This window comes from Mesocricetus auratus, unplaced genomic scaffold (assembly GCF_017639785.1).
Source record: "Mesocricetus auratus isolate SY011 unplaced genomic scaffold, BCM_Maur_2.0 Super-Scaffold_100010, whole genome shotgun sequence".
In the NCBI taxonomy this organism is placed as follows: domain Eukaryota; kingdom Metazoa; phylum Chordata; class Mammalia; order Rodentia; family Cricetidae; genus Mesocricetus; species Mesocricetus auratus.
Window position 1 is genome coordinate 64,300,321 of NW_024429194.1, and position 13,523 is coordinate 64,313,843.

At 50.4% G+C, this 13,523-nt stretch overlaps 1 protein-coding gene across 1 annotated transcript; it reads left to right on the forward strand.

Moving 5' to 3' along the window:
• The first annotated feature begins 6,357 nt into the window (after positions 1 to 6,357).
• On the forward strand, positions 6,358 to 13,037 carry LOC121142652 (keratin, type II cuticular 87). Its single transcript, XM_040752792.1, has 9 exons — positions 6,358 to 6,741; positions 8,027 to 8,235; positions 9,185 to 9,245; positions 10,041 to 10,136; positions 10,627 to 10,791; positions 11,018 to 11,143; positions 11,400 to 11,620; positions 12,366 to 12,397; positions 12,840 to 13,037. The coding sequence occupies exons 1-9, from the start codon at positions 6,358 to 6,360 to the stop codon at positions 13,031 to 13,033; spliced, it is 1,488 nt and encodes a 495-aa protein (XP_040608726.1). The 3' UTR covers positions 13,034 to 13,037.
• Positions 13,038 to 13,523: the final 486 nt, after the last annotated feature.

Below are 13,523 nucleotides of genomic sequence, written 5' to 3' on the forward strand. Positions count from 1 at the left end.
ATGTGGAGGGCACATAAACTGGACACCAATCAGGAAAGATTCCCCAGGAGTGTCTGCCCATTATAGGGGTATCCTGTCAGACATGTTGTAAGTGACACTCAGCTCCCCTCCATTTTCCATTAGGGAAGAATTGCTATTTGCTCTGATTACTGGAAGTCCAATTTTTCTAGGACTTGATTTTTAAGATTTCTTTTAGTGTGTGTGTGTGTGTGTGTCTGTGTGTCTGTGTGTCTGTGTCTGTGTCTGTGTGTCCACACTTAAGTGTACCAGTGTAAGGTGTAAGGTGCCTGCAGAGGCCAGAAGAGTGTGTCATACTCCCTGAAGCTACAGTTAGGGGACGTTGTGTGCTACAGGCACTATAATGGAACTCTGACCTCTGAAACAGGCTTATATGTTTTCTCCTTTGTTATGGAGGTTATACATAAAAACCATTGCTCTCCTGGGTGTGGTGGCATGTGACTTCAATTCCAGGATTCAGGAGGCAGAGACAAGAGGATCTCTGTGAGTTCAAAGCCAGCTTGGTCTGCATATCAAGTACCAGCGTAGCCAGAACTACATAAAGAGATCCTGTCTCAAGAAACAGTAACAACAAAAACCTATACATTCTAAAATCCATTGCTCTAGCCTCATCAGTCTGTCCCCTGGATACTGTCCACCGCCTCCATCAGACTGGGAGTGCTCTTGAACCAATGCCTCCTGTCTCTTAGTTCCCCTCCCATGGAATGAAGGTTTGGAAAAGATGCAGGACAAAACAATTGCTCTATTCCTTATTTTTTCATTACTGGAGACTGAATCTAGAGCCTTGCAAATGGTCAACCTAGAAGCTACACCCCACAGTGCTCCAGGACACCCACCTTGCTAATGAAGGCTGCTAACAGCTATGATAGTGATGGTGAGGAAGAGCTGGGCCCTCCAGTGAAAGCTATGTCCATAGGAGGCCAGGTCAAAGGCCCCATAGATGCTCTGCCTGCAAAATCCCCCCAGAGGCCAATCTGTGATGGTGCACGTCTTTAATCCCAGCCAGCCTTGTCTACAGAGTGAGTTCCAGGACAGCCAGAGCTATGACACAGAGAAACCCTGTCTTGATTAAATATATATATATATATGTATATATATGTGTGTGTGTGTGTGTGTGTGTGTATACCCCCCCAGAGACCACATGTGGCAAGAGATGCTGAGATGGGGTGTAGAGGAAATGCCACTGCCAGAATTCAAAACCACTCACCTGTGGTGGAGATTCTAGGCCAGAAAGCATGAATCCAGAGGAGAAAGAACATGATCATCATCAGCACCTATTTATGTATCCAGATACAAGGATCCTGTGCCTCCCTAGGTGCAGAGACCATTTTGTCACTTACGAGTTTAGAGAACATCAGCTGTCCCCCCCTTTCCCCAGGAGCCACCCCCTCAAGATTGAGTGTGAGCGAATCTTAGGCTCTCATACTTCTAAAGTCTTCGCAGGCTTCTTCCTCGGTGGAGGGCCTGAGTGTGCCCAGTTGCCAAGTTCTACCAGGGCTTGTGGACACTGCACTCTGTGAAGTGATCAAGGTGCAGAGGGAGGCCATATTAGGCTGCTTCCTTTAGATTATTAGCCAGACTCAGAACCGTGATTTCTCAGTTGGGTCACAGGATGAGCTATGGCCAAGAACAAAGGGCAAGGCATCCTCCCTCTGTGTACCTCATCAGCTTTGAGATAAAGAGCCTCTCAGGAGCCCCCCAAGTACAGCGCCAAGAATCAAGTTCTCAAGGTAACCTACAACACTTGTACTTGGCCCCAGGGAATGGTCAGTCCCTACCAGACCATGGAGGTCCAACACACAGTCAAAACTGTTCTTCCTCCTTGAGGACCTATGGACTTGGTGACCCGGTATGAGCTTTGGATTTGAGAGTTCCAAACATCTGGGTCTTTAAGTACCCCAAGTTGTCCACCTGCCTCCATATTTCCTATGTGCTGTCAAGATTTCTCAACCCCGCTCCATACCTCTCCCCTCAACGTGAGCAAAAGCCCAGGGCTACTCTTGAATTGGTTCTGTTACCCCAAACTCCCTTCACAAGAGCTTGTCTCACAAACTCTGGGTCCAGTCCACCAGATCCTGAGCTGAAAGGTGAAACTGAGGCCTCCCCAGACCTGGAAGAGCAGGTGAGGCTGACGGGGTGGTGGCTCTTGGTGATGACCCGGACAGGAGCAGCAAGTTAGGTGCAAAGAAGAACAGCTGCAATGTGTTGACGACAAAAGCTGTTCACCAGTTGTTGCGCTGACCGCCCCCCATGGACACCTGTTGTAGAATATAACTAGGCAAAGATGTGTTACATTTGTTTGTGCTGTAGAATATTTAACTGTGTAGAGGTGTGTTGTATTTGTTTATGCTGCATTTGTTTAATTATGTAAGGGGCTGTGTTTAATTACGTAAAGATGTGTTGCGTTTGTTTCGCTTCACCTGTCTAAGGCACCTGATTGGTCTAATAAAGAGCTGAATAGCCAATAGCTGGACAGAGAAAGGATAAATGGAGCTGCCAGGCAGAGAAAATAAATGGGAGGAGAGATCTAGGCTCAAGAGAATGAAAGGAAAGAGGAGAGAATGAGGGACATGCCCAGGGCAAGAAGCCAGGCAGACAGGCACAAGAAAGTAAAGACAGACACAGTAAAAGTAAGATATACAGAATTAAAGAAAAGTAAAAAGACCTGAGGCAAAAGATGGGTAAAGAGAAGCAGGTTAATTTAAGTTAAAAGAGCTGGACAGAAACAAGCCTAAGTTAGGCAGAGCATTCAAAATTAATATTAAGTCTCTGTGTCATGATTTGGGAGCTGGTTGGTGGCTCAAAAAAGACCCTGGTACAGACACCCCTCACTGTGTCTCACGGTGTCCTGGACAAGTGTGATTACGCCAGTGCTGGCAACAAAGCTCAGGTGCTATGTACAATTTTCTCTCAGGTGGTAAGGGTGGAGTTAAAATGTGTTTGATTCCATACTGGACAACTCTGCCATGAAGAAGGAAGAAATGTATTTCTGAGTGGAAGATGTTTGTGGTGATTTGAAAAATGGCCATTCTAGGCCCATAGGGAGTGGCACTATTAGGAAGCATGGCCTTGTTGAAGTAGGTGTGACTTTGTTGGAGGAAGTGTGTCACTGGGTGGGCTTTGAGGTCTTAGAAGTTCAAGTCAGGCCTAGTGGTTCACAGTCACTTCCTGTTACCTGAAAATCCAGACGTAGAACTCTTAGCTACTTCTCCAGCACCAAGTCTGTCTGCATGCCGTCATGTTTGCTGTCATGATGATAATGGACTAAACCTCAGAAACTGCAAGCTAGCCCCAATTAAATGTTTTTCTTTATGAGTTGTCTCGTCATGGTGTCTCTTCACAGCAATGAAACTCTAAGACAATGTTGAAGATATTTCAAAATGAAGTTATCAGAAGTACTACACACACACACATATTCATATAGATACACATACACACACATTCATAGACATATACACACATACACATACACACATTCACATACACGTACTAATAGCTTCCAACTCCTCCCATTCTCCAGATCCAACCACAGAGTCATCTCCTCCAAGAACCTGCCCTAACCTGACCCCAAACTCCAATGTGAGAGGCTCACCCAGTGAAAAACTCATGTGACTTGGGATTCCAAGGTCAGACCCCTACAGCTTCCTGTACAGAACCTGTGTGTGCCTGCCCTGTCCCAGCTGCAGCCTCCTCATACACACTCTGAGCCTGGTTTCTGATAGGCGTGATGACCAAGACAAGAGAGTAACTCCACCCAAATGCCGGAGATGAAAGACCAACGACACGCTTCCCAGGGCTGGGACTGGGGAAGCCCTTCATCTCCCCAGCACCAGTCACCACTAAACCCTCTGATGAGATGTCAGTCCTGGATTACATCTGACATTTCTCATGATTCAGTCTACTTCCTTCCCAAGTTCTCAGAACAATATAGGGACCTGAGGAACATGCTTCCCTAAGGCTGGACCAAAAATTAGTAGGAACGTTTGTGGGGACCACAGTGGTCCATGTGTCAAGCTAACCCTTTTAGGTTGTGTGCTTGGCAGTCTCCACTCAGCCTGCAGCTCTCCCAGTCTCTGGATTTACATGCACCAAATTTCCTGTGGAGAGACTGGATGCTAACACCCTGACTGATTGTGCTAGCACAGACGGTCTTCTCAAAACCCAGTATGGCTCCAAGTCATAACTGTGTAAGCCCTAAACACACATCTGGCTTAAATACTCACTTCAGAGCAAGTCTGATTCCTTTGGTGAGGGAGGCCCCAAGGGAGGACTCCTCAAAACTACTGTTCCCAAAAGAAAATTGGAATGATGTGGGCTCACTAGAGAGCCAAGTTACCAGCAAGCACAGGGTTCTGGTTTTTATCCCCAACACATGTGGGGAAAAAAAGACTGAAAATATACAAACTTGTGTCAGATATAATAGCACATACTTTCAGGAGGAGGATAGAGCATTCAGATCTACTGTGAGCTACAGAGTAAGACCTTGTCAAAAAGAAAAAGAATCTTAGCCGGGTATTGGTTGCACACATCTTTAATCCCAGCACTTGGAAGATAGAAGCAGGTGGATCTCTGTGATCTTGAGGCCAGCCTGTGGCTACAAAGAGAAACCCTGTCTTGACAAACCAAAAAAAAAAAAAAAAAGAAAGAAAGAAAGAAAGAAAAGAAAAGAAAAGAATCTTATGGCCAAGACACTGGAGTTAGGGGTCCATCTCATGCACAGATCCATGGTTGGGCTAAACTGATAGGAAGCAAACACAGACTGCACCAAAACAACCCAACCCAAGTGAGTATGTTAAAAAAAAAAAAAAGCAGTGGTGGCAATAGGACACTCCTTGAAAGCCAGATGTCATGGCTGACTGTGATGATCTTGGAGTTCCCAGATTTAATTACCGCATGCACAATAATAGTGCAGCTTTAAAACAAAGGAAGCGAGGGTGACATACATGCTTCTCTTTAATGCTGGCTGCTGAGCACACACTTCGGTTTCCGCTGCTAATAATGGGACACATAATTAACCTCCTTTGTGATGGTTCTGGCCTCCTAGAGTCAGTGCCCTTGACCATCAATGAGCTGGGGAAGGTTCTAGTACAACCCAAACCCTGCCCCCAAGAACTCAGCCTCACTCAACCCCCAGACACACAGGCACATGCCCTGCAGACACAGCATGGAGCAGCCCTGGACTCTGATTCCAAGTCCACTCCTCGGGGACTTCCACATAAGTCTCTGTACCACTATGGGCTCATCTTCCTCAGCAGGTGAATGGGCACAATGATAGCAACCTCTGAAGAAAACCTTAGGAGTTAGAAGAAATCAAGTGTTAAACAACCCTCCACAGTGGGCATGCTGGCTAACACCTGACATGCCAGCATTTGGGAGGTAGAGGCAGGAGCATTAAGAACTCAAGGATAGTGGTAGTCACACAGTGATTTGGGACTAGCCAGAACTACATGAAACCCTGTCTCCCAAAGCAATGAAATCCGTCTACAGTGAGCTAGTCAGGTTGTTGGCACCCCATTGGTATTACAGGCTTCCCTCTCCCAGCTGCATAGAGAAGGGTAGAGAAGGGTAAGAGGAGCAGTAGCTGAGCTGTAAAAGGGAAACGAAAGTTTCTGCCCAAAGGGACACAGGAGAAATAACAAATTAATAATAGTGGAACAAATAGATAAACAACCAACAGTTCTGGCGTTCTTAGTAAGTGCTGGGTCCCGCCCTGGAGGCTTTCGGGTCCATTATCCTATTAGTTACTCCCAGCAGCTCTCGGGTGGATATTATAATTATTATTCCTTTATCCCTACTCCCCACAGGACATCTGAGGCTCAGGAAGATTATTCACCTGCCCAAAGTCGTGACATGAACTTGCCCATAACTTCAAAGGCCTTGCCCCTCATCACACGTGCGTGTGCACCCACCCACCCACCCACCCACACACACACACACACACACACACACACACACACACACACGATGAACTCAAAGGCCACTAGACACCCGAGACCAGGATTTCCTAGCCTTCAGGGTGGGAGACCAGCTGGGGTGTGAGACAACCTGGGATGGACAAGGTAACACAGTGAGTCCCAGCATCAGGGCGGGAGGGTCCCGCCCGATGCCCAGGGTGCCCCGTCCCGGAGCTGGAGCTGACCAGGCGATTTGTGGCACCATAAAGTTCAGGAGGGCGGGAGAAGAACGCCGTTTTATGGGGGCTGCCAGGCAGCCCCGACTGCTTTGATTCTGACCAGCAAGCTCGTAAACTCCGGGGCGGCGGGCACGCTCCTTTCCTGCACGATATAAGGCTCGGGGTACGGCTCGGGGTTCAGACTGACTCCGATTAGCCTTCACATCATGTCCTGCTTCTCCTCCCGTCTTGGTGCCTCCTGCGGGGTCCGCGCCTTCAGCTGCGCCTCAGCATGTGGTCCCCGGCCTGGACGCTGCTGCATCTCTGCAACCCCCTACCGCGGAATCTCCTGCTACCGTGGCCTCACCGGGGGCTTCGGCAGCCGCAGCGTCTGTGGGACCTTCCGCTCCGGCTCCTGTGGAAGAAGCTTCGGTTACCGCTCTGGAGGAGTCTGCGGGCCCACACCCCCCTGCATCACCAGTGTCTCTGTCAATGAGAGCCTGCTCACACCCCTCAACCTGGAGATCGACCCCAATGCTCAGTGCGTGAAGCATGAGGAGAAGGAACAGATCAAGTGTCTCAACAGCAGGTTCGCAGCCTTCATCGACAAGGTGGGTGTCCTGGACCAGCCCCTTCCTGGAGCCTAAGGACCAAGTAGATCATTTTAGAAATGCAGACAGAACAGGAGAGCTTAGCTGTAGCCGATCAGAACACAGGGCAATTGAAGACTGATGCCTCTGGCATAGACCTTTGTACCCAGAGGAGAAAAGTGGCAGTGACAGAGTTGTTCAGCCACGGAGAGTCAGATTAGACCCAGGCGCGGACTGTCCTGTTCCACAGGTGCTTGAGTTAGCCAGTCACAGTTGCCCCCGGCCAGGCTACACCCTGGGAAAGGGGCCACAGAATCAAGCAGAAAGAAACCTGGCCCAAGAGTCTGTGACCTTTGCCTGATACCCACTTCCTCCTCTGGCTTGCTGGGTGACATGGAACGGTGGCCTCCTCTTTCCATCTCAGAGTCTCCCACCCGTGGCAGTGTTAGCTGGTCATGACCCTGAAAGGGAAGGCAGAGCAGAGACAGCCATGGGGCCCTACCAGCTAAGACCACCAAAACCATCCCATACAGTACCAAGGACCCTAGTCCCCAGTTCTGGAAGTTCCAGCCCAAGGCTCCTCAGCTGTACTCTTGGAAGTAGGTACACACATGGGGGCCAGGCCTGTCAGGAAGAGGTGGACCAGGTCTGCAGGTGACAGGCAGCTCTACTCCAGCTCAGACTCAGGGCCTGGGAACCTAGAAGCCCAGGACTAGTCTGGCTTGCTGCAGTTCCTCTCAACCAGCGCAGTGGGTCTTGACCACATCGGCACTCCTGTCTATATGACTGAACGTAAATGGTGACATCTTTTCTAAAATCTTCTCCAGTCTGCATCATCCAAGTGGTCTCCCGACATCTGTGAGTTCAGGCTCACTTAGGACTGCAGGCCTCTTAATGGCAAGAGTCCCAGGACACTCACCCCTGCCTCTCTGACCACCTCCCAGGACACCCTACCCAGCTGTCCATTCTCACTTGCTCACCAAGCTCCCTGGCCACCAAGGACATCACAAAAGCCACAACCAGCCCTGAGGAAGCTCTCAATGAAAGGCTCCCTTCTCTCTCCCTTCACTGCCCTGTGTGCTTTCCTCCAGGAAGCCTTCCTGATTGCCTGTCCCTTAGCCGCAGTCACTCAGTTAACCAGCACAGCTACATGCCTCAGTTTCCCCATCTAGACCCAGCTGGACAGACATTCATTTGCCCACCTGCACACACCTCTTCAATGAGTTTTGTCTGGCTCCTCCTATGTCCTAAGGAGGGAAAGGCAGGTTAGCTCCCTTCCATAGACCTTCTCCTTCTCCCATGGCAGGTGCGCTTCCTGGAGCAGCAGAACAAGCTGCTGGAGACCAAGTGGCAGTTCTACCAGAACCGCAAGTGCTGTGAGAGCAACCTGGAGCCTCTGTTTGAGGGCTACATCGAGACGCTGAGGAGGGAGGCTGAGTTTGTGGAGGCTGACAGCGGGCGGCTGGCTGCTGAGCTCAACCATGCTCAGGAGGCCATGGAGGGCTACAAGAAGAGGTGAGTTCGGTGGGGATGACGTTCACAGCAACAAGATGAAATTTGATTGGACTTTAAAGGGACCCTCTCTAAAAAGAGAAGACAATGGCACATGCTTCTGGAGCAGTGGTTCTCAACCTTCCTAATACTTCAACCCTTTAATGCTGTTCTTCATGTTAGGTGACCCCCAAACATAAAACAATGGCATTGCTACTTTACAACTGTAATTGCTCTTGTTATGAATCATAATGTGAATATCTGATATGCAGGGCATCTAATATACAGCTCCCAAGGGGGTCGAGACCCACAAGTTGAGAACCACTGCTCTGAAGAGCGCTCTCTTCTGGATTGGGAGTTTCAAGATTGCAGAGGGGGCTAAGACTAAAGACAGCTCAGTAGTAAAGAACACTAGCTTCTCCTTCAGAGGACCAGGATTCCACTCCTAGTACCCACATGGCCGCTTACAACCATCTATAACTCTAACTCCAGGGGGTCCAACCCCCCTCTTCTAGCCTCCACAGGCACTCAGTGCACACAGTACACCATCATATGTGCAGGCCAAACATCCATACACATAAAAGAAAAATAAATAAAATCTCAAAAAATTGTCTTAAATAAAGATTGCAGAGATTCTAAGATACTCATTTTTACTTACTTATTTTCTTAATTCACAAAGATTTGTTGAGCATCTGATGATGTTCTAAGTACTGAGTTAGGTCCTGGATGGAGACTAGGCAAAGGTTGCTCCACAGCCAGACAGGCTTCTTGATGCCAGGGAGCCGCAGCCCAGACACAGAGAGGAAGCCTTTGAAAGGTGCAGGGTCCATCCTTGACCCACATCAGCCAGGAGAATCCAGGAGCACAAGGAACTGTCATGGTCCCCTCCAAAGATCCAGGTCCCGGGATATGTTCATCTGGCCTTTATTCTCACCCCCTCCTCAAATCTGAGCCTTGTATCCTCTGTCCCCAGGTATGAAGAGGAAGTGGCACTCAGGGCCACTGCCGAGAATGAATTTGTGGCCCTGAAGAAGGTAAGTGATTCAGAATAGTGATCCTTCAGTCAGAAATGACATTAAACACCTTTTACTGGACACTGGAGGCCACTGCTCCCCAAAGTCTCAGGACCAACCCCTGCATAGCCCTAGACCTCAGTGCCCCATGCCAGCCTCACTTGGGGCACTGTTATTTAATGCTCATTTGCCTCGGCCTCTAATCTCCCTTGACCCTGGGCCTGTCAATAGAGTAGGCACTTGATACACAGTGGGTAGGAGAGAGCAGTAATTGCCATGGCACTCTTGGACAGCCACAGTGGGAAACTCACAGTGGTAAAGATGCCTAGTGCAGCTTGCTTCTTAAACATGACTGCAAGGACAGCCGTGAGGACTCACCTCCTAACCACCTGGACGAGGAGACTTCTGTGAGCCCCAAGGTAGAGGGTCAGGCTGGGGTTGCTCTGGGCCCTCAGCTCTGACATAGGCCTGGTTCTTCTATAAGATCCAGAACATAGCTGCAGAGCCCAAATAGAAATGACCCATTCCACAGTTCACCCTAGACCCCAGGTTTTTGATGATGGTGCCACCTGTGGGTTTAGAAGACCCATCCCAGTGGCAACAAAGGTGTGCCCTGGAGTCCTCAGAGCCCCACCCTTCCCATAGACACTCCTCACCAGTGACACAAAAGGTATCACTCACACCATGGTGCTGGACCCATGAGTGACCATCAGTGGAAGGCCTCTCCAGAGTTGCTCAGAGTGATAACTGGAGACAGGAAGAATGGCAAACGATTGACCTCCGCCGTGAGACTCCTGGTTTGTCTTCCCCCTTTAGGATGTGGACTGTGCCTACCTCCGTAAGTCAGACCTGGAGGCCAATGCAGAAGCACTGACTCAGGAGATCGACTTCCTGCGGCGACTGTATGAGGAGGTAAGGGGATGCAGGGCAGTGGGGTAGCCAGGAGGAACCTGTAACACTTTAGGTTGGACCTGCGACGACTTTGGTCTCTAAGCTCCCCAGTGGATACAGCGTACAGAATACTGTAGAGACCTGCGGCAGGTTTCTTATCCCAAAGTGAAGAATTGTAGCTTACCATCTCATCTCACACCCCACACAAGCTAGATGCCCTGGTGACTGTCACCACGGTGATCACAGGTGGGGAACCATGGTCTTAGACCCAAGGCGCCATGCTGAGGCTACAGACACCAACCAACACTGTCTCCTCCTCCTGGAACTGTGGCATACGGTGTAAAGAGCACTGAAGGACGGTGCCAGTGTGCAGAGGGAACACTGGGACATGACAGTGGCCACCAGACTGAGACCATTGGGGAATAAGGGGAGGAGACAGACACTGGGAGAAGGGAAGCTGCCGAGAGTAAGGGTGTGAACTAAAAGAGCTTTCCTCCCTCTCCGCCCACAGGAGATCCGAATCCTCCACGCCCACATCTCAGACACCTCTGTCATAGTCAAGATGGACAACAGCAGGGACCTGAACATGGACTGCATCGTGGCTGAGATCAAGGCTCAGTATGATGACATTGCCACCCGCAGCCGGGCAGAGGCCGAGTCCTGGTACCGCACCAAGGTCAGTGGTCACAACACCCGTCCTGACAGGCTACAGTGGGAAGGACTCCAGGATCTTGTACCCCAAGGATCACAAGGAGACTGCAGTCAGCTCTCAGTGGGAGGAGGCAGCCCTGGCTGAACACTGTAATGCCGTGCATCTTGCACACTCCGTGGTGGTGTGCTCGCTCACTGGGTGGATGTTGCATCCTGTGCCTCATGGGCATCTCTGCTTCCCCCATCCTCAGTGTGAGGAGATCAAGGCCACAGTGATCCGGCATGGAGAGACCCTGCGCCGCACCAGAGAGGAGATCAATGAGCTGAACCGCATCATCCAGAGGCTGACGGCTGAGATTGAGAACGCCAAGTCCCAGGTATGTAGGGGTCAGCTGTGCTGGGACCAGGGAGGCTGGGTGCCTGCTCAGTGCCATAGGGTCAGCATGTGCCCAGCCTGGGTCTTACCATTCAGTATACTTCCTATTTATATGGGCAGAATCCTGCCCATGGTCACTCTGATTGAACCATGTCTATAAAGAAAATGTTCTTATTTGAAGGTGAGGGCAGCAGACTGGATACCCTCTGGATGGACCCAGGAACCATAGACTATTCCATTCTCTTCTGTGTCCCCAGAACACCAAGCTGGAGGCCGCAGTGACCCAGACTGAGCAGCAGGGAGAGGCCGCCCTCACTGATGCCCGCTGCAAGCTGACTGAGCTGGAGGCTGCCCTACAGAAGGCCAAGCAGGACATGGCCTGCCTGCTCAAGGAGTACCAGGAGGTGATGAACTCCAAGCTGGGGCTGGACATTGAGATCGCCACCTACAGGCGCCTGCTGGAGGGCGAGGAGCACAGGTGAGCTGAGAAGAACCATGTGGGGATTCAGGTGAGGGCCAAACTGTCTTGCACAAACAAGATGGCCAGGGCCTGTCAGTCCTTGCATGGAAGGGGCAGAGACTCTGGTGCTCCTGGTGAACGGTCTTGGGCACAAGTGTGACACACAGCTCTGACTGCCCTACTTCAGGCCAGGTTTCAGTAATAATGGTAAGCTATCACATATCCTATGTTCTATGGCAAGTGCCAGTTTATAATCCTCCATTCTGGCCGATAAGTACCATTTTCCCTATCCAAAAACAGTGGAGGGTTGGCTCAATGTTCAGCACCGTTCCTATGCCAACCGAGTTACTAAGCTACAGAGCTGGGACCCAACACTAGGTCCTGCATTTCTAAAGACCATTCATAGCTTCTCTTGAGGCCGGGGTCATGTACAATAAGGATGATGTACTCTGTACGCACGTAGCTCTGCCTCATCCTTACTGTGAGCACTATTGGCATTCAGCAGGCTCAGACACCCTGATGGCAGGCAGTGTGTAGAAGTCACAATTCCATTCTCTACTGCTCTAAACCAGGGCTGGTCTTCGTGGATGGGGGCCTCTTTAAAGAAAGAAAATGAACATCCATGAAGATTTGGGGAGTCCATCCTGCCTCTCAGGAGATAGATCCAACCTAGAACAAAAGCTGGCCTTGTTTGTCCCTAAGCAACTGTCTCAAGGAATCCAGTTCACTGCTTGGAACTAATGGCACTTTCTTTTCTCCTTAGGCTGTGTGAGGGTGTGGGCTCTGTGAATGTCTGTAAGTATCTGCTGGAAATGCCCTTAGAAAAATGTTTTGGGGGATGGGAAGAGCTGCGCCACTGGCCCACCCCACTGACCCTCCAATGTTTCCCAACTTTCATAGTCTTTACTCTTCCACAGGCTCCTCCTTTAGTGCATGCAGGGGAGGGGGTGCAGGTGGGGGAGTGAGGGTTGCTGATGGGGGCTGGGGGTTGGAGTGGTGTCAAAAAAGTTGAGCACCCCTTACTGACAGGCACTAGAAACTGCAGTCCAGGGAAATGGGTCCAGGAATCATCACATCTCTCCAGATGTGCTATGAGGTTGAAAGAATAGAACCTGTCATGTTAACCACTGATCCCTGGAGGAGGAGGCAGGCCCTGCATGTGAAGCCCTCAGGGAACTGTGGTGGGTTGGTGACACTACAGCAGGCCCTTTATCCCTCCCTGTTCCTCTTCCCACAGGCGTCAGCAGCTCCCGTGGTGGAGTCACAAGTGGAGGCCTCACATATGGCACAACCCCAGGGCGCCAGATTGCCTCTGGTCCCTCTGCCACCGGGGGCAGCATCACAGTGATGGCCCCTGACTCCTGCTCTCCTTGCCAGCCACGAGCCTCAAGTTTCAGCTGTGGGAGCAGCCGCTCAGTGCGCTTTGCTTAGTGCCGGGACCTCCAACTGTCTGCCCATGAATGGAGTGATGGTGATGTGTGAATGGAAAATGTGTGCTTGCTTCTAGAATATTCCAGATGTTCCCATAGGAGGAAAGAGCTCAGGGCCACTCTCTTCCCCCTTCTCCTTTTAGGGAGTTGTTTCTCAGTTCTCCTCTGGCTTCACTTTAGAAGGTTATTCTCAACCCTTCCCTTAATTTCAGCTTGCCTTCAAAGACTTATAATTGATTTGTATTATTCACCAAGCCCTCGGAGACTCTACTGGTCATACCGGGTGACTGGACAATAAAGCTTGGCCCTTTTGGGTCAAGGCAAAATCCTAACCACCAGCCATTCCCCCCAACACCAAGGACCAAAGGGAACCCTCCCCAAGAAACTCCCACTTCTGGCCCCAGGTACATGGCCTCAGAGGTGTTTGCTCACCCCTGACTGACTGCCTTCCCAGGGAAACATGCCCCACCACACTTGTGTTGCTTCCCAGA